Source organism: Saccopteryx bilineata, chromosome 1 (assembly GCF_036850765.1).
Source record: "Saccopteryx bilineata isolate mSacBil1 chromosome 1, mSacBil1_pri_phased_curated, whole genome shotgun sequence".
In the NCBI taxonomy this organism is placed as follows: Eukaryota; Metazoa; Chordata; class Mammalia; order Chiroptera; family Emballonuridae; genus Saccopteryx; species Saccopteryx bilineata.
The window spans coordinates 229,016,641-229,044,439 of record NC_089490.1 but is presented as its reverse complement, the minus strand read 5'-3'; the positions used below and the strand labels follow the sequence as shown (position 1 = coordinate 229,044,439).

Sequence of the window (27,799 nt, the reverse complement as noted above, 5' to 3'; positions counted from 1 at the left end):
GTGATGGAAAGGGAATAATCAAGAATAACTCCAATGTTTGTGGTCTGAGCAATGGGAACAGAGTTGCTGTTTACTGACGGAAAACAGGCAAGCAGTCGATGTGCGTGTTTATGTGGCGGGGGAGCTCAGGAAGGAGGAGGGCACTGATTTTGAGCAAAGACAGCCATGTTAGGAGTGACGTGTCTATTAGACACCCAAGAAGAGGTGCTGAGTAGACTAGAATCTGTGAATCTGAGATGCAGGAGGAAGTCTAACCTGATAGAAGTGTGTGTTGTACATGGTGTGTAAACTTATGGTGCCAAATCAGATCACCAAGATAGTAGATAAAAAAAAAAAACAGAAGAGATCCAATTACTGACTCCTGAGGCACTCTAATACTGAAAGGTCAGGGGAGATGTTACAGTCCGCTAGTTATATACTTAGGAACAAGTCTTGATAAACTGAATTTGGGATTTTTAACAACGAAGAATAGAGATGCTCATAAGAACTAAAGCACGTTGTAGGAAATATTTGATCCTTTGAAAGATCACTTAAAGACATCCATATCTAAGGTACTTGGTGTGAAGTTGGCAATGCTCCCAAAGTTTTTGTTAATGAAAATAAATAGATTCCACACTGTTCCATATACAGTCCCTTCTATGTCACAGGTACTATGATTACAGATGACTTTTGCATAGCAAGTCCTAACATGCCCACTAGGTGGCAGAAAACATCCACTAAATCAGCGGTTCTCAACCTGTGGGTCGCGACCCTGGCGGGTGTTTTGGTCGTTCGACCCCCGCCAGGGTCACGACCCACAGGTTGAGAACTGCTGCACTAAATCAACTGCAGGTGTCAGTCTCCCACTCTGTCTCCACTATAATCATATTTATTAGAATATTTTTATCACCTCCCAAAGTTCCCTTTTGTTCATTTGGAGTAAATCTCCCCCCCCCCAGCCATACCCCTACCTCACCCCTAGAAAACACTGATGTTTTTCTACTATTATATTTTTACCTTTTCTAAAATTTCACATAAATGGAATTTTATAATATACAGTGTCTGGCATAATGCTTTTCAGATTCCTTCATAGCTTTGCAAATATTATTTGTCCATTAGTAATTGCTGAGTAGCATTCCACTGAATAGAGCCCATTTCATTTGCCAGTCGATGGACGTTTGGGTTGTTTCCAGTCTGGGCTCTTACAAATAAACCTGCTATGAGCATTCACAAACAATCTTGAAATGGATGTATGTTTTCATTTTTCTTGGGTAAATATTGAGGCATGGAATTACAAGATTATATGATAATTATATGTTTGACGAATTATTTTTCCAAAGTGGCCGTACCATTGACATTCCCACTAGCAATGCATAAAAATTCTGGTTGATTCGTTTACTCATTACTTAGTATTATTACTCTTTTTAATTTTAGCCTTCTAGCGAGTATATTATGATACCTCATTACAGTTTCATTTTTCATTTCTCTGATGACTAATGACATTGAGTGCCTCATCCTAACTTTATTTGGTATCTGTAAATCTTCTTTGGTAAAGTGTCTGTTCCAATTTCTTGCCATATTTTAATTGAATTGCTTGTGTCTTGCTGATTGAATTGCAGTAATTCTTTATACATCCTGAAAATAAGTTCTTTCCCGGCTGTACACATGGCAAATATTTTTTCCCATCTGTGCAGAGCTTGTAATCTTAACCAGTACTTGCACTGCCTCTCAGCATTGACTGAAACGATTGAGGAGCTTCTGCAGGGTGATGGCCCCTTCCTACCAGCAGTTATGGGCTTTCCAATGAATAAGGGGTGAAGAGAACCCTGTTGAAATATTTGTTTGCAGATCCAAAGTTCACCTTTTCACTCCTAAATGGATCTTTTCTATTTGGGCACAGAAACGAAAAGTTTTCTCTTGGAATTGAAGAATTGATGAGTTCACAGCTGTGATTATGTCTGAACTGTCTTTACCATCTTGAAAATAACTGATGCATCCCAGCTCTATAAACACTGCCCTGTGCAACTTGCCCTAAAGCATCCTGTTTTTAATTTACTAGTTGCTGTGTTTCCTGATGGAAAAGGACAGTTTCTAGCAGTTAGAACTAGAGAAGAGTGGGCCTCCCAAAAGGAGAACTCCCAGAAGAATTATCCATTTTGTTGATGGAGATATCCTGGAAGAATATAGCACTGAGGAGGAGGAAGAGGAAGAAAAAGAACAGAGAACGAATTCAACCCTTGACCCTGTAAGCTTAGAATGTTAATATTAGTGAGCATGGGGTTGAGTGAATAAAAGATTAAGCCAGACAAGGTTTGTAGAAAATACAGGTTTAAGCCAACTCCTGTGTCTCCCTATTTGCTCGCTAGATACATAGATAGCCCATAATTTTGATGATTTTAGTTTTCTCATCTGTTGGAAAATTGAACATATAGCATTTTTTTTTTAATTTTTTTTTTTTTTTTTTTTTTTTTATTTTAGAGAGGAGAGGGGAAGAGAGAGAGAGAGAGAGAGAGAAAGAAGGGGGAGGAGCAGGAAGCATCAACTCCCATATGTGCCTTGACCAGGCAAGCCAGGGTTTTGAACCGGCAACCTCAGTGTTTCCAGGTTGACGCTTTATCCACTGTGCCACCACAGGTTAGGCGAACATATAGCATTTTGAAACCTGTACCCAAAAGACTTATTAGTCACTCTACTTGTTATTAATTACTCTAATGTGATTTCTCTCTCTCTCTCTCTCTCTTCTTTTATTCAGTCTAAACTTTCATGGGGGCCCTACCTATGGTTTTGGGTACAGCGGATAGCAAGCACTTCGTTTTCTAGTAAGTACCACTGAGATTCTTTTTCTGTTATTTTTTCTTTTTTTCCCTTCTTTTGTTATTTTTTTCTTTTTTTTGTTTTGTTATTTTTCCCCCCATATAGACTTATAGACCCTCAGAGTGAGATGGGACTTCCAATGGTTTAATCCACTCCATGGCATTCTAAAGAAGTGATTATCTGGAGTGTCTTCTAGAACTATACTTAAACTTGGCCCAAGGTGTGAGACCTCACATCTTCGGATACACCTTTCCAGTTTTCCCAGCTCTTGTTAGTAAGTCCTGTCTCACATTGTGTCTTCCTTTCAGGTTCTTCCCATTGATACTACTTGTCTTTTTTAAGGCCATACGAAATCAGTCTAGATTCCTCTTTCACAGGACGGAATTTCAAACATTTGAAGCCCATAGTCAGTCTTCCCTCAGTTGACTCTTCACTTGAATAAAGTCCCAAGTGTTTAGAAACTATTGTTTTAAATAAAAATAATAATAAATAACAAATATAAAAAATAATAAAATAATAAAACTATTGTTATATGATAGACTTCCAAGTTGTCATAGTCACTCTATTATAAACAAAAACTTTATTGACCCCCCTTCCCGAGACATAATGAATAGGCTAAGTGACTATTTATAACATGAAATGACTTATATTTTCCTTGACTTTCACCAATTTTCTTTAAAACACTGTGCATATGACAGGAAGGAAAACAACCTTAAAGACCTGAGGAACTATAAGATACAGCTCTTAGAAACTGATCTTCATTCATTCAGTAAATAAACATTTCCAGGAGAAACCTTTGGGAAACCACTCATTATTTCTGCTCCACCTTTATTCATGACTGACAATCACAGTGCTGGGTTCGCAGGCCCCCTTGTTACTGAGCTTGAAGGCAGACCAGGAAGGCCTGAAACTGCTGTTGGAGTTGTCTTGATGCATGGAACAATTTCTGACATGGGTCTTGGTAACACTGGAGTGAATTTTTACTGTAACTTGAAATATATTCACAGCTGATACACTGGTGGATAGGCATCATCTATTCTAATTGTTCAGGACCCATACTGTTCCTGTAGTAAGTACTTTGAAAACCTCTATTGATATAGTCCTCTGGAAAGGATAGTTTGAATGTCATCCCATGTGGAGATAAAAGATTTCACAGCCCTGGCTGGGTGGCTTGTCATCTTGGTGAACTGAGGTTGTGGCTTCAATCCCTAGTCAGGGTACTTATAAGAAGCAATCAATGAGTGCGCAACTAACTGGAACAACTCAGTGGCACAGTGAGTTGATGCTTCTCTCCCTGTCTCTCTAAAATCAATGGGAAAAAAAATATTTCACAAATTCCCTTTGAGTCCTAGAATTTTTTGAATGTCCAGAGCAAGTGAAATCTGTTGGCAGCCTTGAAGTCAAAGGTACTGATAGACCAACTGCAGGCAAGTTCAAAATCTTGGCACCTCAACTGACTTTAAGCTTTCGTTATGAATTCATTTTATCCAAGTGCTTTGTTCTTTTCTTAACAGCGTGTGAATTCCTTGGTGGGAGATTTGCTATCTTCTTTGGTCTTAGTCAACTCAAATATCAGTATCTGTTAAAGGAGTATAGTAGAACACAAAATACAGTATGTGACATCCTGATGGGTACACCAGGAGCCCCGAGATGGGAAGGTTGGTTGCTCCTGCCTCAGACCACCCACAGGAGTGTTTTCCCACTCAGCATTCATGCACAGCAGGTCCTGGAATAACGTTTTACATAACGTACCCTACTAGGAAAATGACAAGAAGAGCAAAGGGAATGGATCAAAGGCCCAGCCTCCAAGGTTCCTAATGAGAAGTGCCATCTGAAAGCCGGGGGCCAAGTGTATGGAACAAGACAACAGGACAGCATAGAGGGTGGTCCTCCGAGGAGCGCCTCCTCCAGGGAGGGTTTGGCAGCAGATTCCAGCTCCTAATGGGAGTCAGGGCTATAGTTTTCCTGGACCTTTGTTCCTTGGTCATTGGCTGCCATGGCAACAGCACCACTGGTAGTGCTCCTAAGCCAGATCTGAACTTGATGTCCTTGTGCTATACTCTCCACCATCCTGGAATTGCAAGCAGTAATGAGAATAATTGTGGATTCTTTCTCAATATAAGCCCCCCAACCCAACTCCACCCCAGCAATACAAGTCCTGTTGGTCAGCTATGGTCTATTAGTATTGACATTTGCACAGAACTGGAAATGCTTTAAGGAAACTGAGTCTTGGAGTTTGGGGGCTAAAACTCTTTGTCATGGGCAAGGGTGCAGAAAAGAAACTGTGCCCCAGAAAAATACTTGGGCATCACAAAATCTAAATAAATCTGCTTTCAGCATTTGACCTAAGTTGTGTTCTTCCCAATAACCGCCCTGTCTTAGTTGGGGCTTGCTTTACAACAAGCAAACATTATTAATAACTCTTACTGTATAGCAAAGTCTTTAAGAATTGGGTGCATTTTCCCCAAATCAATTAAGAATAAACAATCTAAGCTCTGAATATTTGGAAAAAATACTTTTTGAAAAAGTATTTGGAAAAAAATATGATTTTTTTTGTTTATTTGACAAATTTTTTTTTTTTTTATAAATTTTTATTAATGGTAATGGGATGACATTAATAAATCAGGGTACATATATTCAAAGAAAACATGTCTAGGTTATTTTGTCATCAAATTATGTTGCAAACCCCTCGCCCAAAGTCAGATTGTCCTCCGTCACCCTCCATCTAGTTCTCTGTGCCCCTCCCCCTCCCCCTAACTCTCTCCCTCCCTCCCTCCCATGTCCTCCCTCCCCCCCCACCCTTGGTAACCACCACACTCTTGTCCATGTCTCTTAGTCTCATTTTTATGTTCCACCAATGTATGGAATCATGTAGTTCTTGTTTTTTTCTGATTTACTTATTTCACTCCTTATAATGTTATCAAGATCCCACCATTTTGCTGTAAATGATCTGATGTCATCATTTCTTATGGCTGAGTAGTATTCCATAGTGTATATGTGCCACATCTTCTTTATCCAGTCTTCTATTGAAGGGCTTTTTGGTTGTTTCCATGTCTTGGCCACTGTGAACAGTGCTGCAATGAACATGGGGCTACATGTGTCTTCACGTATCAATGTTTCTGAGGTTTTGGGGTAAATACCCAGTAGAGGGATTGCTGGGTCATAAGGTAGTTCTATTTGCAGTTTTTTGAGGAACCACCATACTTTCCTCCATAATGGTTGTACTACTTTACAGTCCCACCAACAGTGAATGAGGGTTCCTTTTTCTCCACAGCCTCTCCAACATTTGCTATTACCCGTCTTGTTGATAATAGCTAATCTAACAGGAGTGAGGTGGTATCTCATTGTAGTTTTGATTTGCATTTCTCTAATAACTAATGAAGCTGAGCATCTTTTCATATATCTGTTGGCCATTTGTATCTCTTCCTGGGAGAAGTGTCTGTTCATGTCCTCTTCCCATTTTTTTATTGGATTGCTTGTTTGTTTGTTGTTGAGTTTTATGAGTTCTTTGTAAATTTTGGATATTAGGCCCTTATCTGAGCTGTCGTTTGAAAATATCAGTTCCCATATAGTTGGCTGTCTGTTTATTTTGATATCAGTTTCTCTTGCTGAGCAAAAACTTTTAATTCTGATGTAGTCCCATTCATTTATCTTTGCCTTCACTTCTCTTGCCATTGGAGTCAAGTTCATAAAATGTTCTTTAAAACCCAGGTCCATGATTTTAGTACCTATGTCTTCTTCTATGTACTTTATTGTTTCAGGTCTTATATTTAGGTCTTTGATCCATTTTGAATTAATTTTAGTACACGGGGACAGGCTGTAGTCGAGTTTCATTCTTTTGCATGTGGCTTTCCAGTTTTCCCAACACCATTTATTGAAGAGGCTTTCTTTTCTCCATTGTGTGTTGTTGGCCCCTTTATCAAAGATTATTTGACCATATATATGTGGTTTTATTTCTGGGCTTTCTATTCTGTTCCATTGGTCTGAGTGTCTATTTTTTTGCCAATACCATGCTGTTTTGATTATCGTGGCCCTATAATATAGTTTAAAGTCAGGTATTGTAATGCCCCCAGCTTCATTCTTTTTCCTTAGGATTGTTTTGGCTATTCGGGGTTTTTTATAGTTCCATATAAATCTGATGATTTTTTGTTCCATTTCTTTAAAAAATCTCATAGGGATTTTGATGGGAATTGCATTAAATTTGTATATTGCTTTGGGTAATATGGCCATTTTGATTATATTTATTCTTCCTATCCAAGAACAAGGAATATTTTTCCATCTCATTGTATCTTTTTCGATTTCCCTTAACAATGCTTTGTAATTTTCATTATATAGGTCCTTTACGTTCTTTGTTATGTTTATTCCTAGGTATTTTATTTTTTTTGTTGCAATCGTGAAGGGGATTATTTTTTTGAGTTCGTTTTCTAATATTTCATTGTTGGCATATAGAAAGGCTATGGACTTTTGTATGTTAATTTTGTATCCTGCGACCTTACTGTATTGGTTTATTGTTTCTAATAATCTTTTTGTGGAGTCCTTCGGGTTTTCGATGTATAGGATCATATCATCAGCAAAAAGTGATAGCTTTACTTCTTCTTTTCCGATATGGATGCCTTTTATTTCTTTGTCTTGTCTGATTGCTCTGGCCAGAACTTCTAGCACCACGTTGAATAAGAGTGGAGAGAGTGGACAACCCTGTCTTGTTCCTGATTTAAGGTAGAAAGTCCTCAGTTTTATGCCGTTTAATAGGATGTTGGCTGATGGTTTATCATATATGGCCTTTATCATGTTGAGATATTTTCCTTCTATACCCATTTTGTTGAGAGTCTTAAACATAAAATTGTGTTGTATTTTATCAAAAGCCTTTTCTGCATCTATTGATAAGATCATGTGGTTTTTGTTCTTTGTTTTGTTGATATGGTGTATTACGTTAACCGTTTTGCATATGTTGAACCATCCTTGAGATTCTGGGATGAATCCCACTTGATCATGATGTATTATTTTTTTAATATGTTGTTGTATTCGGTTTGCCAGTATTTTGTTTAGTATTTTAGCATCTGTATTCATTAGAGATATTGGTCTGTAGTTTTCTTTCTTTGTGCCATCCTTGCCAGGTTTTGGTATGAGGGTTATGTTGGCCTCATAAAATGTGTTTGGAAGTATTGCTTCTTCTTCAATTTTTTGGAAGACTTTGAGTAGAATAGGAACCAAGTCTTCTTTGAATGTTTGATAGAATTCACTAGTATAACCGTCTGGGCCTGGACTTTTATTTTTGGGGAGATTTTTAATAGTTTTTTCTATTTCCTCCCTGCTGATTGGTCTGTTTAGGCTTTCTGCTTCTTCATGACTCAGTCTAGGAAGGTTGTATTGTTCTAGGAATTTATCCATTTCTTCTAGATTGTTGTATTTGGTGGCATATAATTTTTCATAGTATTCTACAATAATTCTTTGTATATCTATGATGTCTGTGGTGATCTCTCCTCTTTCATTTTGGATTTTATTTATTTGAGTCCTGTGTCTTTTTTCCTTGGTGAGTCTTGCCAAGGGTTTGTCAATTTTGTTGATCTTTTCAAAGAACCAGCTCCTTGTTTTATTGATTTTTTCTATAGTTTTTCTGTTCTCTATTTCATTTATTTCTGCTCTGATTTTTATTATCTCCTTTCTTCGGCTGGTTTTGGGTTGTCTTTGTTCTTCTTTTTCTAGTTCCTTAAGGTGTGAAGTTAAGTGGTTTACTTCGGCTCTCTCTTGTTTGTTCATATAGGCCTGAAGTGATATGAACTTTCCTCTTATTACTGCTTTTGCTGCATCCCAGAGATTCTGATATGTCGTATTTTCATTTTCATTTGTCTGTATATATCTTTTGATTTCTGCGCTTATTTCTTCTTTGACCCATTCATTTTTTAGAAGTATGTTGTTTAGTTTCCACATTTTTGTGGGTTTTTCCCCCTCTTTTTTGCAGTTGAATTCTAGTTTCAAGGCTTTATGATCAGAAAATATGCTTGGTACAATTTCAATTTTTCTAAATTTGCTGATATTGTCTTTGTGGCCCAACATATGGTCAATTCTTGAGAATGTTCCATGTACACTAGAGAAAAATGTATACTCTGTCGCTTTGGGATGAAGTGTCCTGTAGATGTCTACCATATGCAGGTGTTCTAGTATTTCGTTTAAGGCCACTATATCTTTATTGATTCTCTGTTTGGATGACCGATCTAGAGCCGTCAGCGGTGTATTGAGGTCTCCAAGTATGATTGTATTTTTGTTAGTTTTTGTTTTAAGGTCAATAAGTAGCTGTCTTATATATTTTGGTGCTCCTTGGTTTGGTGCATATATATTAAGGATTGTTATGTCTTCTTGATTCAACTTCCCCTTAATCATTATGAAATGACCATTTTTGTCTCTGAGTACTTTTTCTGTCTTGTAGTCAGCAGTATTAGATATGAGTATTGCTACACCTGCTTTTTTTTGGGTGTTGTTTGCTTGAAGTATTGTTTTCCAGCCTTTCACTTTGAATTTGTTTTTATCCTTGTTGCTTAGATGTGTTTCTTGTAGGCAGCATATAGTTGGATTTTCTTTTTTAATCCATTCTGCTACTCTGTGTCTTTTTATTGGTAAGTTTAATCCATTTACATTTAGTGTAATTATTGACACTTGTTGGTTCCCTACTGCCATTTTATAAATTGCTTTCTGTTAGTTTTGTATCTAGTTTGATTCTTCTCTTTTGTTTTTCTATCATTTGATTTTGTTTGTTTGTGTTCCATACTTCTTTCCTCTGTTGCTACCTTTTTTAAGTCAAGTGTTTTTGTGGTGGTTTTTTTAAGGGTGGTTACCATTAAGTAATGAAAAGGGTACCTACCATATTCATTGTAGTACCCTATCTTATAAGTATTTCTGCACTTCATCATCCTTTGCTACTGTTAATCTCCATCCTCTCCCCCCTTTTTTTCCTTTGTTGTCACAGTTTAAGTTTGGTTTTATTGTGTTCTTGGTGGAGCTGTTACTTGTGGTGTTGTTTTCTTTTGTTCTTTGAATCTGGTTGGAAAACCCCCTTTAGTATTTCCTGGAGTGGGGGCTTTCTGTTGATAAATTCTCTCATCTTTTCTGTATTTGTGAATGTTTTTATATCTCCTTCATACTTGAAGGATAGCTTTGATGGGTATAGTATTCTTGGCTGAAAGTTCCTCTCTTTCAGGGCTTTAAATATTGGGGTCCACTCTCTTCTAGCTTGTAGAGTTTCTGCTGAGAAATCTGATGATAATCTAATAGGCCTCCTTTATATGTTGTACTCTTCTTTTCCCTGGCTGCCTTGAGAATTTTTTCTTTGTCATTGGTTTGTGTCATCTTTATTATGATGTGCCTTGGAGTGGGTTTGTTGGGGTTAAGAAAACTCGGTGTTCTGTTTGCTTCTTGAATTTGAGGCTTTAGTTCCTTCCACAGGCTTGGGAAGTTCTCGTCTATTATTTGTTTGAGTATATTCTCCATTCCATTTTCTTTCTCTTCTCCCTCTGATATACCTATTATTCTTATGTTATTCTTTCTGATGGAGTCAGACAATTCCTGTAGGGCTTTCTCGTTTTTTATTATTTTTGAGTCTCTTTCTTCTTCTCTCTGTTGTGCCTCAAGTTGTTTGTCTTCTATTTCACTAATCCTATCTTCAATCTGGGCTGTTCTGTTAGCTAAGCTTGTTACCTCGTTTTTCAGCTCGTGAATTGAGTTTTTCATTTCTGTTTGATTTGTTTTTATAGTTTCAATTTCCTTGGTAATATATTCTTTGTGTTCATTGAGTTGTTTTCTGATCTCCCTATATTGCCTTTCTGTGTTTTCTTGTATATCTCTGAGTATTTTTAAGATTTCTATTTTAAATTCTCTGTCATTTAGCTCCAAGGCTTCCAATATGTTAAGTCTTTTCTCCATAGATTTTTCCACATCTATTTGTGTTACCTCTCTTTCTTTTGTATCCATAATATTCGATTTCCTCTTTCTTATCGGCATCTGAGGGTGGTCTTATTGATAGCACTAATTAGAATTAATAAAGAGTAAAAAGTAAAAAAAAAAAAAGGTAAAACACCCCACAAAAAAAAACAGTAATAATTTATTATTTCCCCCTTTTTTTCTCTCTTCTCTTTCCCTCCTCTCCCCTCCTCAGGGAAATATCGTGCCTATAATGGAGGGCCTGATTTGGGGTGAAGAGTTCAAGGGGCAAAAAAAAGGAGTAGGGACCTACTAAATGCAAAAAAAAAAAAAAAAGGAAGAAAATCTTAGACAAGCATAAGATGATTTGCTTGTATGTGATGGTCAACTAAGAGATATAATGAGAGGGATAAGAGGGAACCAGAAAAAAGGACCAAAAAAGAATAATAAAGAAGAAAAAATAAAAATAATAAGTAAAAATCTGTTGTATTAAGTGGAGCGAAGACTAAATACAATGGAGACCTTGGGTTGGGAGGACCCAAAATGCCACAAAAATAAACAAACAAGAAAAAAAAAATAAAAACAAAAGCAAAAAAGAGAAATAAAGCCAAAAAAAAGCCTTGAGTCCCAAATTAACTAATTTGTTCGTGATTGAGGATTATATGGGAGGAAAGTAAAATGAGAAAAGAAAAAAGGAATAGAAAGGAAAAAATAAGAAAAAGAAAAACGAAGGAAGAAATAAAATAGGAAGAGAAAAAAACAAAATAAAGCAAGACAAGAAAAAAAAAAAAAAAGAGGAGAGAGTGAGAGTTAAGTGTTTTGGAGTATAACCTTAAAGGAGGGTGAGGATGAAGAAGAAAAATAAAATGCAACACTCATGGGTAGTGTAGTTCAAGAAAGGGGAAGCATAAGATGGGCAGAGAATAGAAGGACCGAGGTGGAGGAAATAAAGGCAAAAAGATAGAAGAAACAAACAACAACAACAAAAAAAAATAGTGGATCAAGTTGTAAAGTCTGTGGGTTTTTCTTGATTTTGAGAGGTTAACTTCTTCCTTTTTCTTTTCTCTCCCTCTTCCTGGTCGGTGACTCTGTACCCCAGGCTCTGCCCCTGTGTCACTCTTAGGTAGGGATTTGCAGTTGATGGGATTCTATGGCAATGTCATATAATTGGCTTTAGTCTTGCTGGAAGTAAAGGCTTGTTGGCGTTTGCAGGGTCCAACAATGAGAGAGTTTGCTTTCCTGGATTCTCTCTCCTAGTCCCTCCTTTCTGAATTAGCAGCCTGGTGATCCAGCTATAAGGCTGCAACTGCTTCTGCCTGGGGAGTAAGAGGCTCAAAGAGCTGGGAAATCCCCACTCTATCCCCACTCAGTGCAAGGCTTTGGGAAAGGCTCTGAGAGTCAGGGCCTCCAGTGTAATCAGGCGGGGGTGGGAGTCAATTGTTGTCAAGGTGACTGTTCAGCGCCTATCATTTAGTTGGACCTCTCAACCCAGGCTTTCCACACTTTGTAGCCTGTTTTTGCAGGGAAGAAGAGGCACTAGTCTCTGCTTACGACTAGTGTAGTATAGACCTTATTATCTGCCAAGTCCTTCTTGTTAGCGTTTATCCCTAAATATGGAGGCTCTATTAATCAGAAGTTGCCCCCGCCCCTTTAGCGAGAGGCACTAAAAAATATCACGCCTCTTGTCTTGGATCGCTGAACTGAGAGAGATCTTATCAATTAGAACCGAGGGTGCGCAGATTTCATGGGTTAAGCTAATTTCAGTGATTGGGTCGCAGCTGTGCTTCCGAAGGTATTTTAGGTTGCCTGCACGCGCCCCTCCCCCAACGCTTGATTGTTAGCTTGAATGGCTGGGTGAGGTGCCCCGCCCACAGAGACAATCTCCCAAGCCTCTCCCGCTCGCCCAGCCGCACCAGGCGCAGGATAATGGAGCCCCCTGGGTGCGCGGGCCAGCAGGGCGCCCTGGGCGCGTGGAATGCCCAAGGCACGCGCGCGAATGGGGCGCTCCGGGCACCGGTGGCCGGCGACCCCCACTCGCAGTGTGCGGGCCGCTGGGAACATCAGCGGTGCTCAACCGGACCGGGCGCGCGCGCGGCTGCTCGCGGTGGCTCGCGGCGGCTCGTGGCGGCGGCTCGCGGTGGCGGCTCGCGTCGCCCGCTGGCGGCTGCTCGCGGTTCCCAAGTATATGGGCTGACTCACCACAGGCGCACTTCCTTGCGGTTTGAAAGAACGTCCCTGTGGTAGATTCCTCCACACCCTCGTCTCTCAGATTCAAGTGATAACAGTCCTTTCGCTATCAGTTTGTGTGGAACTCCGGAATGCTCCGAGGATAAATTTTTCTGTTTCTAGTTGATAAATTTGTTGTGATTTAGGGGAGAGCTGTCGGACACGCTGCTCACTGCGCCATTTCCGTGACGTCACTTATTTGAGAAATTTTTAAAGCCTGGTTGTGGTTTTAAAATTTTTTAAAGGTAGCACAGGAAAGCATAGGGTTTGGGCTTACAGTAGTAAGACCTGAGTTCAAGTCTCAATTTTACCATTTACAGATTGAGTGATTTGGGGTGTACAGATTGTGTGATTTGGGGTGTCCAGATTTGTGATCCCAGTCTCTTTCTTTGTAAAACAGAGGTGGCATTTATTTGTTCCACATGGGTTATTGTTAAGCAAAATAGAATAATAAATGTGAAAACACTTTGAAAAGTGTGAATATTAGTTAATAATTTATGGCTGATAGCGATGGTTAATATTGATGGTTCCCAAAGAACCAGCCCTCTGGAATCCTTGCTCTGGTATAGGCCCATTGGCTCTGGGCTTGGCCACGTGACTTGCTTTGGCCAGTGCAATGGCAGGAGGTGTGATGCAGATGGAGGCTTGATTAGGGCTTGCATGTGGAGACTTGTCCTCTTAGAAAGACCCATGTTTTAAAGAAGATTCAGCTAGACTTCTGAATGGCAAGAGGCCACATGGAGAGAGTTCTGGGAATTCTCTGAAAATCCCTCTATTGGAGAATTCATCAGCCAGCCACTGGCCCTGCTCTGACAAGGCAGTTGAGTAACCTTGGTCCCTGCCTTTGGAGAAATATTGCCATTGGGTAGTTACAGCTTAGAATTATTCAGATGTCTTGAGTCTCCCAAGAGCCATGCCAGTGACCCTGCCACCCATAACCCTTAACTGCTCAAGAATCCTGGTTATCCCTAACCCCTCGGTACCAGAATACACAGTATGCACCCCTTCAGCAGTCTTTGGGCTCCAGGACTTGGATGTCATGGCCCAGCCTAAACACCTGGACATTCTCCTTGGTGGAAGGGACATCCCTAATCCCCATAGCATGATCTGAGACTGAGGGTGCAAAGGTGGCAAAAATCACTCCCATTTAGAAGTGCTGCTGATGGGGACTCAGGCTTATCCAGGAACCAGGACTTGCAGATGTTGCATTCCGGTAGTTGTAGGTCCCTCGGAGCAAGATGGCAGAGTTTTCTTGGTATCTGGGGAAGCAAAGCCTTTGTGTTGTGCGAGCCTGGACACTGGCAGATGCCTGGTTTTTCTCCAGAGTCAATGGTAGGGTCTCTGCCTCCTCTGAACAGGGTCCTGGCCCAAAACTGGGCCACCACCTGTCGCCTGTTGGGTATTCCCCACCTCTTTCTGCCCCAGAGAACTGCCGAACCTGCATGCGCAGTTTACTCTTCTGCAGCAGGCTCCCTCAAGCAGAGGCCTCTGTGGCACCACGACTCTTATCTGAGGTCAGCCCTTCCTTGCCTTGCCTCAGGGACACTTTTGAGTCCCCACCCCAAGCTCTGCCTATAAGGGCAGTAGGTGCCATTGGTAGACTACCTCTTGGAATTATCTAGAGTCTCTGGGTCCCCCAAGAGTCCGCACCAGTGACCAGGCCGCTCACGACACTTGGACTGTTGTAGATTCCTGGTGACCCTGAAGGGCAGCGCACATGCAGGGCAGCACGCACCTGCTTGGGGGTCCTCAAATGCCAGGCAGGGTCGAACTACCTGGATGGAGATCCACCTCTGTGGAGGAACCCATTCCAAATGCAGTCGGACCCTGGGGCTACAAACAGGGCGACAGTCATTCCCTAATGAGACTTGCTGCTGATGGGGACCCAGGCCTCCGGAACCAGAGCTCCCAGTTGTCTCTCCTTTCTGGAAACCTTGCTCCTATCAGTCAAGTCTTCAGGGTTCCCAGGGTTTAAGGCTCCCGGGCAAGCTGGAACCTTTGCACAGGAGTGGGTTTGATCATCGGCAGTGTTCTCAGAAGATGACCTTCCTTCAGCCTGCATGTGACAGCAGTGTGAGCTAGCAACAGCTGCTGCAGCCTTAGGAGAGACTGCGCCTGCGTCTCCGAGGTAAGCCGCCCCTGGACTTCTGAATCATGGAAACCATGACATCATAAGTGTTTGTTGTTTTAAGCTGTGAAATATTGGGGCGATTTTTGACTCAGCCAAGGATAACTGCCATCTATTTTTATTCCTAAATATGCAAAAGGACACAGGTACTCATCCAAGAATCATCATGCTCTCAGAGGGCCAGAGTATTGCCTTACTCTTCAAGGCAAGATTGACTTCATGGAGCTGTGCCTCCTACCCTTACTGTGTTGTGTTGGGGGCTCACCCAGGCCACCATGTCCTGCAAATTTAGCATGTCTGTTTCATTTGCCACCACTATCAGTTCCCACATTTTCCATTCGCTGATTCATCCAGATGGGTCTTTGATGTAACAGGGAAACATTTCTCTGTAATATCAGTCATGAGCATCCCCTGCAAAAAAAAAAAAAAAGCCTGACCAGGTGGTGGCGCAGTGGATAGAGCGTCGGACTGGGATGCGGAAGGACCCAGGTTCGAGACCCCGGGGTCGCCAGCTTGAGCGCGGGCTCATCTGGTTTGAGCAAAAAGCCCACCAGCTTGGACCCAAGGTCGCTGGCTCCAGCAGGGGGTTACTCGGTCTGCTGAAGGCCCGCGGTCAAGGCACATATGAGAAAGCAATCAATGAACAACTAAGAAGTCGCAACACGCAACGAAAAACTAATGATTGATGCTTCTCATCTCTCTCCGTTCCTGTCTGTCTGTCCCTGTCTATCTCTGCCTCTGTAAAAAAAAAAAAAAAAAAAAAAGGTTTAAATTAAATACAACTCTTTAGTGTTCTCTTTTACTCACAAATCCATAGCCATTTTCCCCAAAGCATGATCATAATATCAAATTGTCTCAGTAGGAAAGGATTCTACCATTAGCCATGCTCATAACCAGAATGAACACTCCCCAGCAACAATCTAGAGAATGGTATTGTTCTTGTCATCAGTCTAGACACCTCCTCTTTTAGGGTGGGTTCCCTCTTGGGCTTTTTTTGTTCTTTCATGATTTCTAGCCTTGGTCATTATCATCGTCCATCCTACCTCATTTTCATGTCTTTGAACTTGGAGTAGGAGTTGTAGTCTTAGTCCTTACCTCCCAGAAGGCATCTCTGCTTTTTGTATATTTATGGATGCTAAACAATATGTGGGGGGAAGAACATTGGCCAGCTCTGTGTGGAAGCTACTAAGATTCAATATGTTGGGAAAAGGGCAACCAACTTCCTCTTCCAGCAACAGTTAAGCCCTAAATTCTTATCAAGCCCAAAATATCTTCAATTAAGCAAATTATGTAGCAAAACATCTTTTTTGAATCAATAAACTAAATTTAAACGATTTTCTGGGTTTTGATGTTTTAGGTTATTGCCACATTTCATTGTGTGTAATATAGATAAATCAAAGTTAATTTTATTATTTTTCTTTCTAATGATGAAGTCATCTAAATGTTAACCTTTACATGGGAAATGCAGAAAGTCTCTAGTGATCAGAGAATCTCTCTGGCAAACGCACACAGGGTGCCCACCCTTCATCTCCACTTATGAATCATTTGACTGTCGTGCCCTGAATGAGCAGCCTGTCAAGAGTTGTTTGGGTCTTTTCATCTTTGCAGGCTTGTTGGTGATGATGCCTTTCAATTATCCCTGTAAAAGTTTCCATCCTCAGCCAAACTGCACCACCTCCAACCACAAGACATAATTATTTTTTATACCTACAGCAAAATGAAATGAACCAGATATTTAACCATTTTCCTTCTCAGGCACCTTGGGCAGGTTTGCCAAGAACTAGAAAACACAGTAATCAGATTTTCAGGCAAAAGAGGAAAGAAATGGGCCCTGGCTTGGCAGCTCAGTGGATAAAGCACCATCCCAGCACACTGAGGTCACGGGTTCAATCACATAGGAGAAGCAGCCAGTGAGTGCACAACTAAATGGAACAACTCTCTCTCTCTCCCTTCCCCTTTCTCTTTCTTTCCCTTCTCTTTTTCAAATCAATGGAAAATTTTTAAAAAGAATTTTAATTCTCTAGGTTTATAATCATTATTACCATTCAATCAAGTTTATTTAGCATTTCATAACATTTAAAGCATTGCTTAACTTGTTTCTGCATCTCAGAAAATGTTTAGAGTAGCCCAGCTGGTTAGAGCAACCTCCTGATACAGTGAGGTTTCAGGTTCATCCCTGGTCAGTGCACATATGAGAAACGACCAGTTGAATGCAGAAATAAGTGGAACAACAAACTGATGTCTTTCTTTCTCAAATCCATGAAAATAAACTCGTACATTCTCATGCAAAAACACTTTTATCTTGGCTTCCCATGGTTTACCCAGTGAAGTCCAACATCCTAATATTTATGAAGAGGTACCTGGGCTTGTGTTCACACTTCTCACGGATTAATGGTGATCACCTAGAACTGCCTAACTGAGACCTGGAAGTCTTTCGCTAGCTGGCTGTGGGACAATGCATGAATGACAGACAGACCCCACGGTTCCCAGCAGAGGCATACAGTGAGCGCTTGGAATCTAAGAAGGGAACATATCTTCAAATTTGAAGGGCAAGTGTAGTGAGTATTCAGGAGCAAGGGAACCTAGACTTTAATTCCAGAGTCTCCAGCCATTAGCAGAATGGCCACTGGCCAAGTATCAGACTTGTCCTCCCAATAGGGATAATATATAAAAACTGGCTTCCCTAAGAAGGGTGAGATTCACTGAGATTCTACATGTGAAAGTATTAAAACTCTGTTCACACGACACCATCAGTATTGTCTATTCCATTTGGTCCCTTCAACCTCTGTGGGATAATCCTAGAAGCAGAAAACTATACAGTGAGAGTGTATACTACAGATTATTCCTCTGTTCTTCTCTGCTTTCCTTCCCACTAGAGTTATGACTCTATGGAAAAGGGAATATTGAAATTCAATCTCTCCCCTCCAACACATACACACACACACACACACACACACACACACATTTATATGCAGCTGTGGATGGTTCAAGTTACCTACTATCTACTGAGACATGTCATTATGTGGAAAACAGACATATGACTCCAGTGCTGTCCTCGGGAAAGTGGAATGTTCTTGAGATACAATTTCATATCAAGGGGGCAGCTAAGTCAAGGGAGCTGGCGCAGGAGTGTGTTTCCAGAAACTTCATTCAGAGACCCATCAAAGCACAGGTCCTTGGCTACAGGGTCAGATTCCATGTGAAGAAAGAAGACAGTGCTAACAATGGAAGAGGAATTGATCAGAGAGCAATGAGGCCAAGGAGATGGATGAGGGATAATCTTCATTTTGAAAGGAATCGGTCTAGAAAAGGCTGGATTAGGAACTCTATTCTGAGTCAGGGTGAACTAGAGAGGTTACCTCTCATCTGGTCCCTGGGCACCAAGCAACTAGTTTTGTCTTTGCCTGGAAAGGTAAGAAGGGAAGTTACTTGAGGTGGATTGGCGTGTCTACGTTGTCCCAGTCTGAATGTGTGTGGGTGTGAGTGGCCCTGTTATGGAAGGGCGTCCTGTCCAGGGTGGGTCCCACCTTGTGCCGTGCATAAGCTGTTGGAAGAGGCTCTGGCCGCCAGAGATCCTGAAATGGTAAGCAGGTTGGAAAAGAATGATCTTACTTGTTTTTGTGTGTCCTTCTGAAATGTATGTATAGCTCACATTTATTCCAGTGTTTAATATTAGAAGTGTTCTGCATTTTACTTAGAAATTTGAGATTAGAAATATGCTATATTTGTGATCAGAAATATGCTATAGGAAATTAACACTTGCTTATGTCAATTAGCCCTCAGAAACATTGGTTTTGTTTTGCATATTTTCACGAAACATTGCTGTTTCCAAGAACCTATCGGTGATGTTAAGTGAGGACTTACTATGTCGGGCAAATGGAGTCTTAAACCCGCTGGCTGGTTCTGCTTTAGAAAAGAGGCACAGATCACCTTCACATTAATTAGAAACCTGAAGTAGGAAGAGCAGAGAATAATAAGGAGTTGGGCAAATCAGATTCTAGTTCTGACTCAGCCACCAGGACGTTGTGAGTTTGGGTAAGTTATTTCCTATCTCTGGACTTGGTTTTCTAACCTATGAAATGAGGAGTTTGGACTAAATTAGCTTTTCCCATAGTATATTCTTCTGATTGTTATTACATTTTATATTTAAAAAGGGTCTGAGATGTAATTTTTTGGAGGAGTTCAGTTATACAAAATGAAAAAAAGTTTCTTCTCTACAGGACTTTTGAAGGTGTTTAATATGCTAATGTGCATTGTTAAGCTCCAAAAGGCAGATATAATACAGTGTGTCCATAAAGTAATGGTGCACTTTTGACCAGTCAAAGGAAAGCAACAAAAGACGATAGAAATGTGAAATCTGCACCAAATAAAAGGAAAACTCTCCCAGTTTCATACCTATTCAGTGCAGTTCGATGTGGCTTCACGCACAGATTTTTTAGGGCTCCTTAGGTAGCTATCCCGTATAGCCTCTACAGACTTGTCACTGACTGATGGCCTACCAGAACGGGGTTTCTCCACTAAACTGCCGGTTTCCATCAACTGCTTATCCCACTGAGTAATGTTATTCCTATGTGGTGGTGCTTCGTTATAAACGCGCCGATATTCACGTTGCACTTTAGTCACGGATTTGAATTTAGCGAGCCACAGAACACACTGAACTTTCCTCTGTACCGTCCACATCTTGACTGGCATGGCCGTGGGCTGCTCCGCTGTATACACGGTGTTACGTCATCACCTGCGCATGTGCACTTGCTGCCACATAATCCTACAGAAACTGGGAGGGTTTTCCTTTTATTAAGTGCAGATTTCACATTTCTATCGTCTTTTGTTGCTTTCCTGTGACTGGTCAAAAGTGCACCATGACTTTACAGACACACTGTATATATAATATTTTCCAGTGCATTTGCTATCAAATCACTTGTGCATGGTGCATTTCAATAAGTAGCAATCTGAGGAGCTTTTTTTGAGAAACACTAAGCCAGATAATCCTAAAGTGTCTTTTAAACCTAATATTCTTATTCAATCAAGCTGGAAGATAACGAAGAGAATGGGCATGTGCCATGTGTAAACGACACGTGGAAGTGGGAAATGGTTTTTCTTTTTGTCCACATCTTCTTTAGCCCTTTCTCTCTTTTTAAACAGTACCAGCATGCCTTCTATCAGCCATGCTGGAAACGCAGGAACTTTACAGGCAACCTTGACTCTCAGCTGTCAATCTAGCCATTGCTAAATCCTGACAATGCATCCTTTATGCTAGCTCTGAAACTCATTTCCATGTTGGGAACTCTGCTTACAGGCCTTCCTGGTGGACCTATTTCTTGATAATTGCTTTGCTGGTGGAAATACTGAAAATCTCCTGAACTAGCGAGGGCATGAAAAGGCTCTCCCACTCTCTCTCCTTGTCTACTGTTGACCTTGATGCCAGAGTTTTTCTTTTAAGCCATGCATCTAATCAGGTTACTCTCCTCAAAAATCGTCAAAGCTCCCACTGTTAAAGAATAAAATTTGAAATTATTCAAGGTCATTCAAAGTCTAGCCCTAACTTATTCTACAGTTTATTTTTAAAAATTTATATATATATATATATATATATATATATATATATATATATATATATTGATTTGAGAGAGAGAGAGAGATCAGGATGTTCCACTTATTTATGTCTTTATTGGTTGAATCTTTTTTTTTTTCTGAAGCTGGAAACGAGGAGAGACAGACTCCTGCACGTGCCCTACCGGGATCCACCCCGCACGCCCACCAGGGGGTGACGCTCTGCCCACCAGGGGGCGATGCTCTGCCCCTCTGGGGCATCGCTCTGTTGTGACCAGAGCCACTTTAGCGCCTGGGGCAGAGGCCAAGGAGCCATCCCCAGCGCCCGGGCTATCTTTGCTCCAATAGAGTCTCGCTGCGGGAGGGGAAGAGAGAGACAGAGAGGAAGGAGAGGGGGAGGGATGGAGAAGCAAATAGGCGCTTCTCCTGTGTGCCCTGGCCGGGAATCGAACCCAGGACTTCTGTACACCAGGCTGACGCTCTACCACTGAGCCAACCGGCCAGGGCCTTTATTGGTTGATTCTTATCCCCTGACTGGGGATCAAACCCTCAACCTTGGTGTATTGGGACGATGTTCTAACCAACCAAGCTACACAGCCAGGGCTATTATTCTAGCTTTCTTATCTCTAAAGGCCAAGCTCTCTGCTCCTTAAAAACATCTTATTCCATGCTTTTTCATCTTCGTGAATATCATTTTTTCTCTTTAGATTTCCCACCTCTTATCTCTCATTATTAAAACATGTATCTCCAATAAAACATCTGTATCATTCAAGACCCAGCTCTCCACCCACCTCTTCTTTAAAACTTCCCGAGCATTCTCATTTAGATGTATGTCTCTCGTCTCCGAACTTCGTTAATACCTCCCTTATCTCATGTGCACCCTGCCGATACGATAGTGATTTTTAAACTTGTGCCAGTCATTCTTCCGATAATGAATTGATTGAGCAGGAGTACTAGTGAGTGACTGGACTAAGCTCATTCAAGAATTATGCTCCAGACACGGGGGAATACAAAACATGGATAAGATCCTGCAACCAATTCCTTGGTTTCCCCAGCACAGCTCTAGGTGCTTAAAGAGAGGACTCTGTCCATCACAGATTGCCCATGTCCTGCCTGAGCAGCCGTGAGCAGAGCATGCTCAGCAGGTCCCAAATGCCGCTGCTGTCACTGCTCCTTTGGCCCACATGGTAAGATCCTCTCATTTGAGGTCTTTAATGTTCCTTAAGACCCATTAAAAACACCTGCCCTTTGATCAAAACCTCCAGAGCCTCATTTTCAGATGCATCCTATTAAGGCTCTGGAACAAGCCTGCACTAAACACACCACAGATCCTGGTGCACTTACTGGAGTATTATTTACTGTAACCTCTGTGAAGTGTGCAATAAACACCCAGAAGTCCCCAAAGCTGTAGGCTGGAGATGCAGCAGGAAGATAAATACGCTTTGATGCCGTTTTCAGTGGCTGGTAATTTCTTGCTTCTACATATACTCTATAAACACAGCTGTCAGAAGTGCATTGTGTAAATCAGATGCTAATTAAATTAAATTCCCACTAGAATTAAGACAGCAAAGTATTTCATCTTGTTTCCTTGCAAACTTAGGCCTCTCCATCCAGACAGCTGGAGCACTGGTGTTTCAGGTACGTGGGGAGCAACAGCTGCAATGAAGCAAAGCAACTGCTTTTGGAATTAAATTGCCATTGGTATCAGGGAAGCGCTGGCATTCTGGACAGCCTTGGCCATGTTAGAAATGCGAACGATCTAGCAGAACCTGAGCTGGACTGGGAAAGAAGAGAACTGGGTTCTGATGTCAGTTTTGGCAGAATCACTTCACAACTCTAAGCCTAATTTCTCTTGCTTTCCCCCACCCACCTTCCTCCTTTCCCTTCTTCCTTCTTTTCTTCTACTGAATATTCATTGAGTGACAGTGTACTGGGTCCTGGAGACACAAAAATACAAAGACACTCCCTGCCCTCTGGGTAAGAACCCGAAGCAGGACACCGTGATCTAGGTATGTTCCATGACTTACAGCTCTGTCATTCCAGATACAGACCGTCATTCAACCAGCAAGTAGGTGATACCAACTCTTTCCCAGTGCTCTGCCCCACCTCTCTGCTGAAGGTTACACAAGACACATCCCTGCCATTGGCCTTCAGGTTTTAGTCTAATTAGAAATAAAAGCAGATGTAAGAAAATAGTACCTAAATTATGTAGAGAAGTCTTGAGGCTGAATCTTGTGTTAGGAAGTCATTCAACAAACGCTTTTCTTTACTCATTCATTCACTAAACAGTTACTAAACACCTATAAGTGTATTAGGTTCTGTACTGTGTGCCGGGGATAACAAAGGGACAGCCTTTGTCATCAAAGAACTTCCAGTTAATTGGAGAGGCAAATACCAAAAAAGTTGATTATAATAAAATGTATAATAGAACCACTAGAATAAGACACAGGGGAAAGAGGTAGGTTTTAAAAAACAAACTCAAAAGGCTATTGAAAGTATTTTATCTTCTTCATTCTTAATGTCTCTAGAGCTTAAATGCCATGTTTCACTCCCCATCAATATTCTGAGGCTTAAAATGCCAGCAAAAGGTAACCGTGTGGTATATTTATAAGATAGATCACAGCATGGGGTAGCAATGTCTCTCACAAATAAGAGTCTGATACTTATGATTACTTACTCATGAATACATGATGTCACAAAAATATAGTGTGTCTGTAAAGTCATGGTGCACTTTTGACCAGTCACAGCAAAGCAACAAAAGAAAATAGAAATGTGAAATCTGCACCAAATAAAAGGAAAATCCTCCCAGTTTCTGTAGGATGATGTGGCAGCATGTGTGCATGCGCAGACAATGACATAACACCATGTATACCGGTGTTTCCCAACGTGGGGCCCACGCCCCACAGGGGGGCAATTCGATAGTTAAGGGGGGCAATTTGAAAATGGACTCCACACGACTTTAACTCTTTCGCCCCGGGCCATGTAAATGCAATGCTAGATATTGGTGCCAAATTTAACAAAAAATGCAATTCTTAAATAATTGCGGTAAATAATTATTAAGTATAATTTCGTTTGACGAGACCAAAATATCAACTGGGTGATTGGCGTCGTCAAGTAAACTTCGTCCTGGGTTCACCGCGGAGCGGGGAACCCCAAACGTTTTAAAAACTCGCTAAACAACGCAGTTATTCTCACCTAATTGGCCCATCGCAACTTCTGTAGTGTTTCATATCATTCAGTTGGTGTTAATTTGAAATAAGTGTCAGTCAAAACTGTTGTAAAAGCTCGTTGATTTAATAAATATACATATATATATTGTATAAATATAATTGGTATTTGATTTTATTTTTATCAATATTAAACTTTATTAAGTACTTCTTGCATCGGGGCTAGAAAGCAATAATATTTTATAAATATTATTGGGGCTATAATAGTGCATGCACAACAATTTTAATTTTAGAAGCATAACTTTTCAGAAAATTTTGTCAAGTGGAAAAAATATAGATATCTTTTGATTTGCGGTGGTAGTGTAGTAAATGTGTTATATACATTTAAATAAATATGAATTTTTAGTATACATTTACTCTATGTCACATTGAATATATTTTAACACATATTTTAATATTAGTTTTTAATTGATCTTATTTTTATTATAGCCCATAGTAAAATGAGTGGTGCAAGCAAGAAAAAAACTTGTCAATATTCGGAGGAATATTTAAAATTTGGGTTCATACCCGCTGTTCACGATGAGCAGATTCCTTTTTGTCTTTTATGCCAGCAATGCTTGACCAACGAATCAATGAAACGAGGTCATCTTGAGGCGCATTTGAAAGCGAAACATAGTGCTCATATTAATTCAGATTTGAGTTACTTTAAAACTTTAAAGAAAAATTTTGAAAAAAGAACATTAAAGTCTCTATTTACTGCTCATACTTCAACTAATAATCGTGTTCTTGAGGCTAGTTATCAAATTTCTTTATTCATCGCTAAAACTGGAGAAAATCACTCTATAGGAGAGAATTTAATAAAACCATCAATATCAGCATTTCTTAAAACGGTTCTTGAAAAAGATGACAAAGATGTAAAAGCTATGCCACTCAGTAACAATTCTGTTAGCAGAAGAATAGACGAAATGAGTGAGGATATTGAAAAACAACTTATTGAAAAGCTGAAAACAAGAAAATTCTCCTTGCAAATGGATGAATCAACTTCGAGAGACAGTGAGGCAATATTGATAACTTACGTAAGCTATATTGATAAAGGACATTTTCCTGAAGAAATGTTGTTCTGTAAAAGATTAGAAAGCACCACTACCTCCAAAGATATATATAATAAGCTAAAAAACTACTTAGATGTCAATGATATACCAATGAAAAATATAACAGCTTGTGCTGCAGATGGTGCTCCCAATATGATGGGCAAGAAAAATGGCTGCTTAAAATTGATGAAAGATGCGAATCCAGAAATGATTCTTGTGCATTGTGTTATTCATAGGGAAAACTTGGTAGCTAAAAACATCTCGCCTGTTCTGAATGAAGTATTACATACAGTAATAAAGTGTGTTAATGCTATTAAAGCTAGTGCCAAATGTGAGCATCTTTTCAAGCTATTTTGTAAAGAACAAAATGAAGACCATGTGAGACTTTTACTTCATACTGAAGTAAGATGGCTATCTAAAGGAAACTGTTTGAAAAGATTTATGGAACTGTTTGACACTCTTAGTGATTTTTTAAGCAACAAACCTGAAATGAAGTATCTGTTAACAATAGATGGTAAAGCATTTGTGAGTTATTTAGCCGATATCTTTGAAAAACTAAATATATTAAATAAGCAACTTCAAGGAACAAATAAAACTCTTGTCGATGCAAAAGCAAAGATATTTGGTTTCATTACCAATATTGAGTTATGTCAGAAACATATTAACAACAAAAACTTTAAACAGTTTCATTGGCTCCAAAAATGTAAAGTAAGTGATACCGCTTTACTTGTTATTGTCAATCATTTGAATATTCTATATATTCTATTGGCTGATTTAAAAGAAAGATTTTCTGATTTAAAACAAATTGATTTCCCAACATGGATGATGCAGCCAATGTTAGTGGATTTGTCTGATATATCAAATATGCAGTATCAAGAAGAACTCGCAGAATTGCAAAGTGATGAGTCAGTTAAAGCTTTATTTAATATCAAAGGAGCGATGGCATGGCTTTGTGAGGAAACAGAAATCAAATTCCCAAATTCAACCAAATGTGCAAAAAAACTATTGCTACCGTTTCCACCTTCATTTTTAGCTGAATGTGGATTTAGTGCTGTAAATGATTTACTGGTAAAATAAAGAAATCGGCTGGATATAACACAACGTGGAGACTTGAGACTAAAGCTAACAAATTGGAACCTAATATAAAATCTCTGTGCAGCAAGCATCAAGCGCAAGGATCACACTAAATTAAAATAATAAATTAATATAGAAAAATATGTATTAAAATTATTTGGAATTTAAATTTCTGTTTTTCATTATATGTTTTGAATTTTTACTTACTGTGTTTTGTTAACAATTTCATAGTGATTTCTTCCTAGAATCTATCATCTATGTTTATTAAGTGAACAAATCAATTTTTTAATGTTAAAAATTATGTATGTTACATAGGGGGGGACATAAAAATTTTTAGAAAGGTTAAGGTGGGGTATGGCACCAAAAAGGTTGGGAAACACTGGTGTATACAGTGGAGCAGCCCATGGCCATGCCAGTCAAGATGTGGACGCTACAGAGGAAAGTTCAGTGTGTTCTGTGGCTTGCTAAATTCAAATCCGTGACTAAAGTGCAACATGAATATCGGCGCTTTTATAACGAACCATCACCACATAGGAATAACATTACTTGGTGGGATAAGCAGTTGAAGGAAACCAGCAGTTTGGTGGAGAAACCCCGTTTGGTAGGCTATCAGTCAGTGACGAGTCTGTAGGGTCTATACGGGATAGCTACCTAAGGAGCCCTAAAAAATCTGTGCGTGAGCCCACATTGAACTGCACTGAATAGGTATGAAACTGGGAGGGTTTTCCTTTTATTTGGTGCAGATTTCACATTTCTATCGTCTTTTGTTGCTTTCCTTTGACTGGTCAAAAGTGCACCATGACTTTATGAACACACTGTAGAAAAGTAGAAATAAACAGGTCTATTCATATAACAGTGAAATAACAACCCAGCAAGAAAAGGAATGGTGGATATATATACACACACACACAATAAATATCAAAAATAAAATTAATGAAAGCAGTCTTAAACAAAGAGTACCTACTCTCGGATGCCATGATTATGAAGATCTAGAGCAGGAAAAACTAACCTATGGTGGAAAAAAGGTCAGAACAGTGTTTGCTTCTGAGAAGAGGGAGAGAGGATTGATTGGGAAGGGGCATGAAGGACCCTTTTGGGGTCCTGTTCATGTTGTATACCTTGACAACAATTTAGATTACACAGGCATGAACATGGGATTACACATGTGTATTTAAGATTTGTGCATTTCATTTAATATAAATACTACCACAAATGGAGTAGAAAACAAATATTAAACTCCAGTTAATAATCTGCGTACTGAAGTATTTAGAGGGAAGCATTTGTCTGCAATTGACTTTTAAATGCATCAGAAATAAGATGCATTATGGATAGAAGGATAAATACAGAGATAGATCTAAAACCAGTATAAGAATATATTAATGGTACAGTCTAGATCAGGGATCTCAAACTTGCAGCCCGTGGGCCGCATGCGGCCCGCCGAACAATTTTGTGCGGCCCGCAGACTAATCCACGAAGTTCAAAATATTTTGGATAAAATTAAGTAAGCCAAGGGGCCTACTTGTATTTTTCATTTCTCTAGCATCCTAGCTAGATATTAGCTTAGTTAACAGCAGTTGTGATGCGAACTACAGTTTCTGGTCGTTTTGTGACACTGAGTAAACTGCATGTACGATTGTGCTTGTTGTACTGATTTTTTTTTTGTTTTCAACTACAGTGAGAAAAGTGTTGCGTAACAGTTGCCTTTTGTAGACCTAGTGCGGCCCACCGAACGGCTGTGATCTTGCTCTGTGGCCCACATGCTGAGTTGAGTTTGAGACCCCTGGTCTAGATGGTAAACATAAGGCTATTCTTTTAACTTGGCTGTCTTTAATAATAAAATCTGGGAAGTGGAAGAGATA

The 27,799-nt window shown here is 40.0% G+C and overlaps 1 protein-coding gene across 1 annotated transcript; it reads left to right on the top strand.

The window, feature by feature from the left end:
* The first annotated feature begins 2,053 nt into the window (after nucleotides 1-2,053).
* On the top strand, nucleotides 2,054-4,735 carry FAM177B (family with sequence similarity 177 member B). The gene is given in 5 exon segments (XM_066252729.1): nucleotides 2,054-2,224; nucleotides 2,732-2,798; nucleotides 4,308-4,405; nucleotides 4,554-4,593; nucleotides 4,596-4,735. Coding segments are annotated over 5 exon segments (516 nt in total).
* Nucleotides 4,736-27,799: the final 23,064 nt, after the last annotated feature.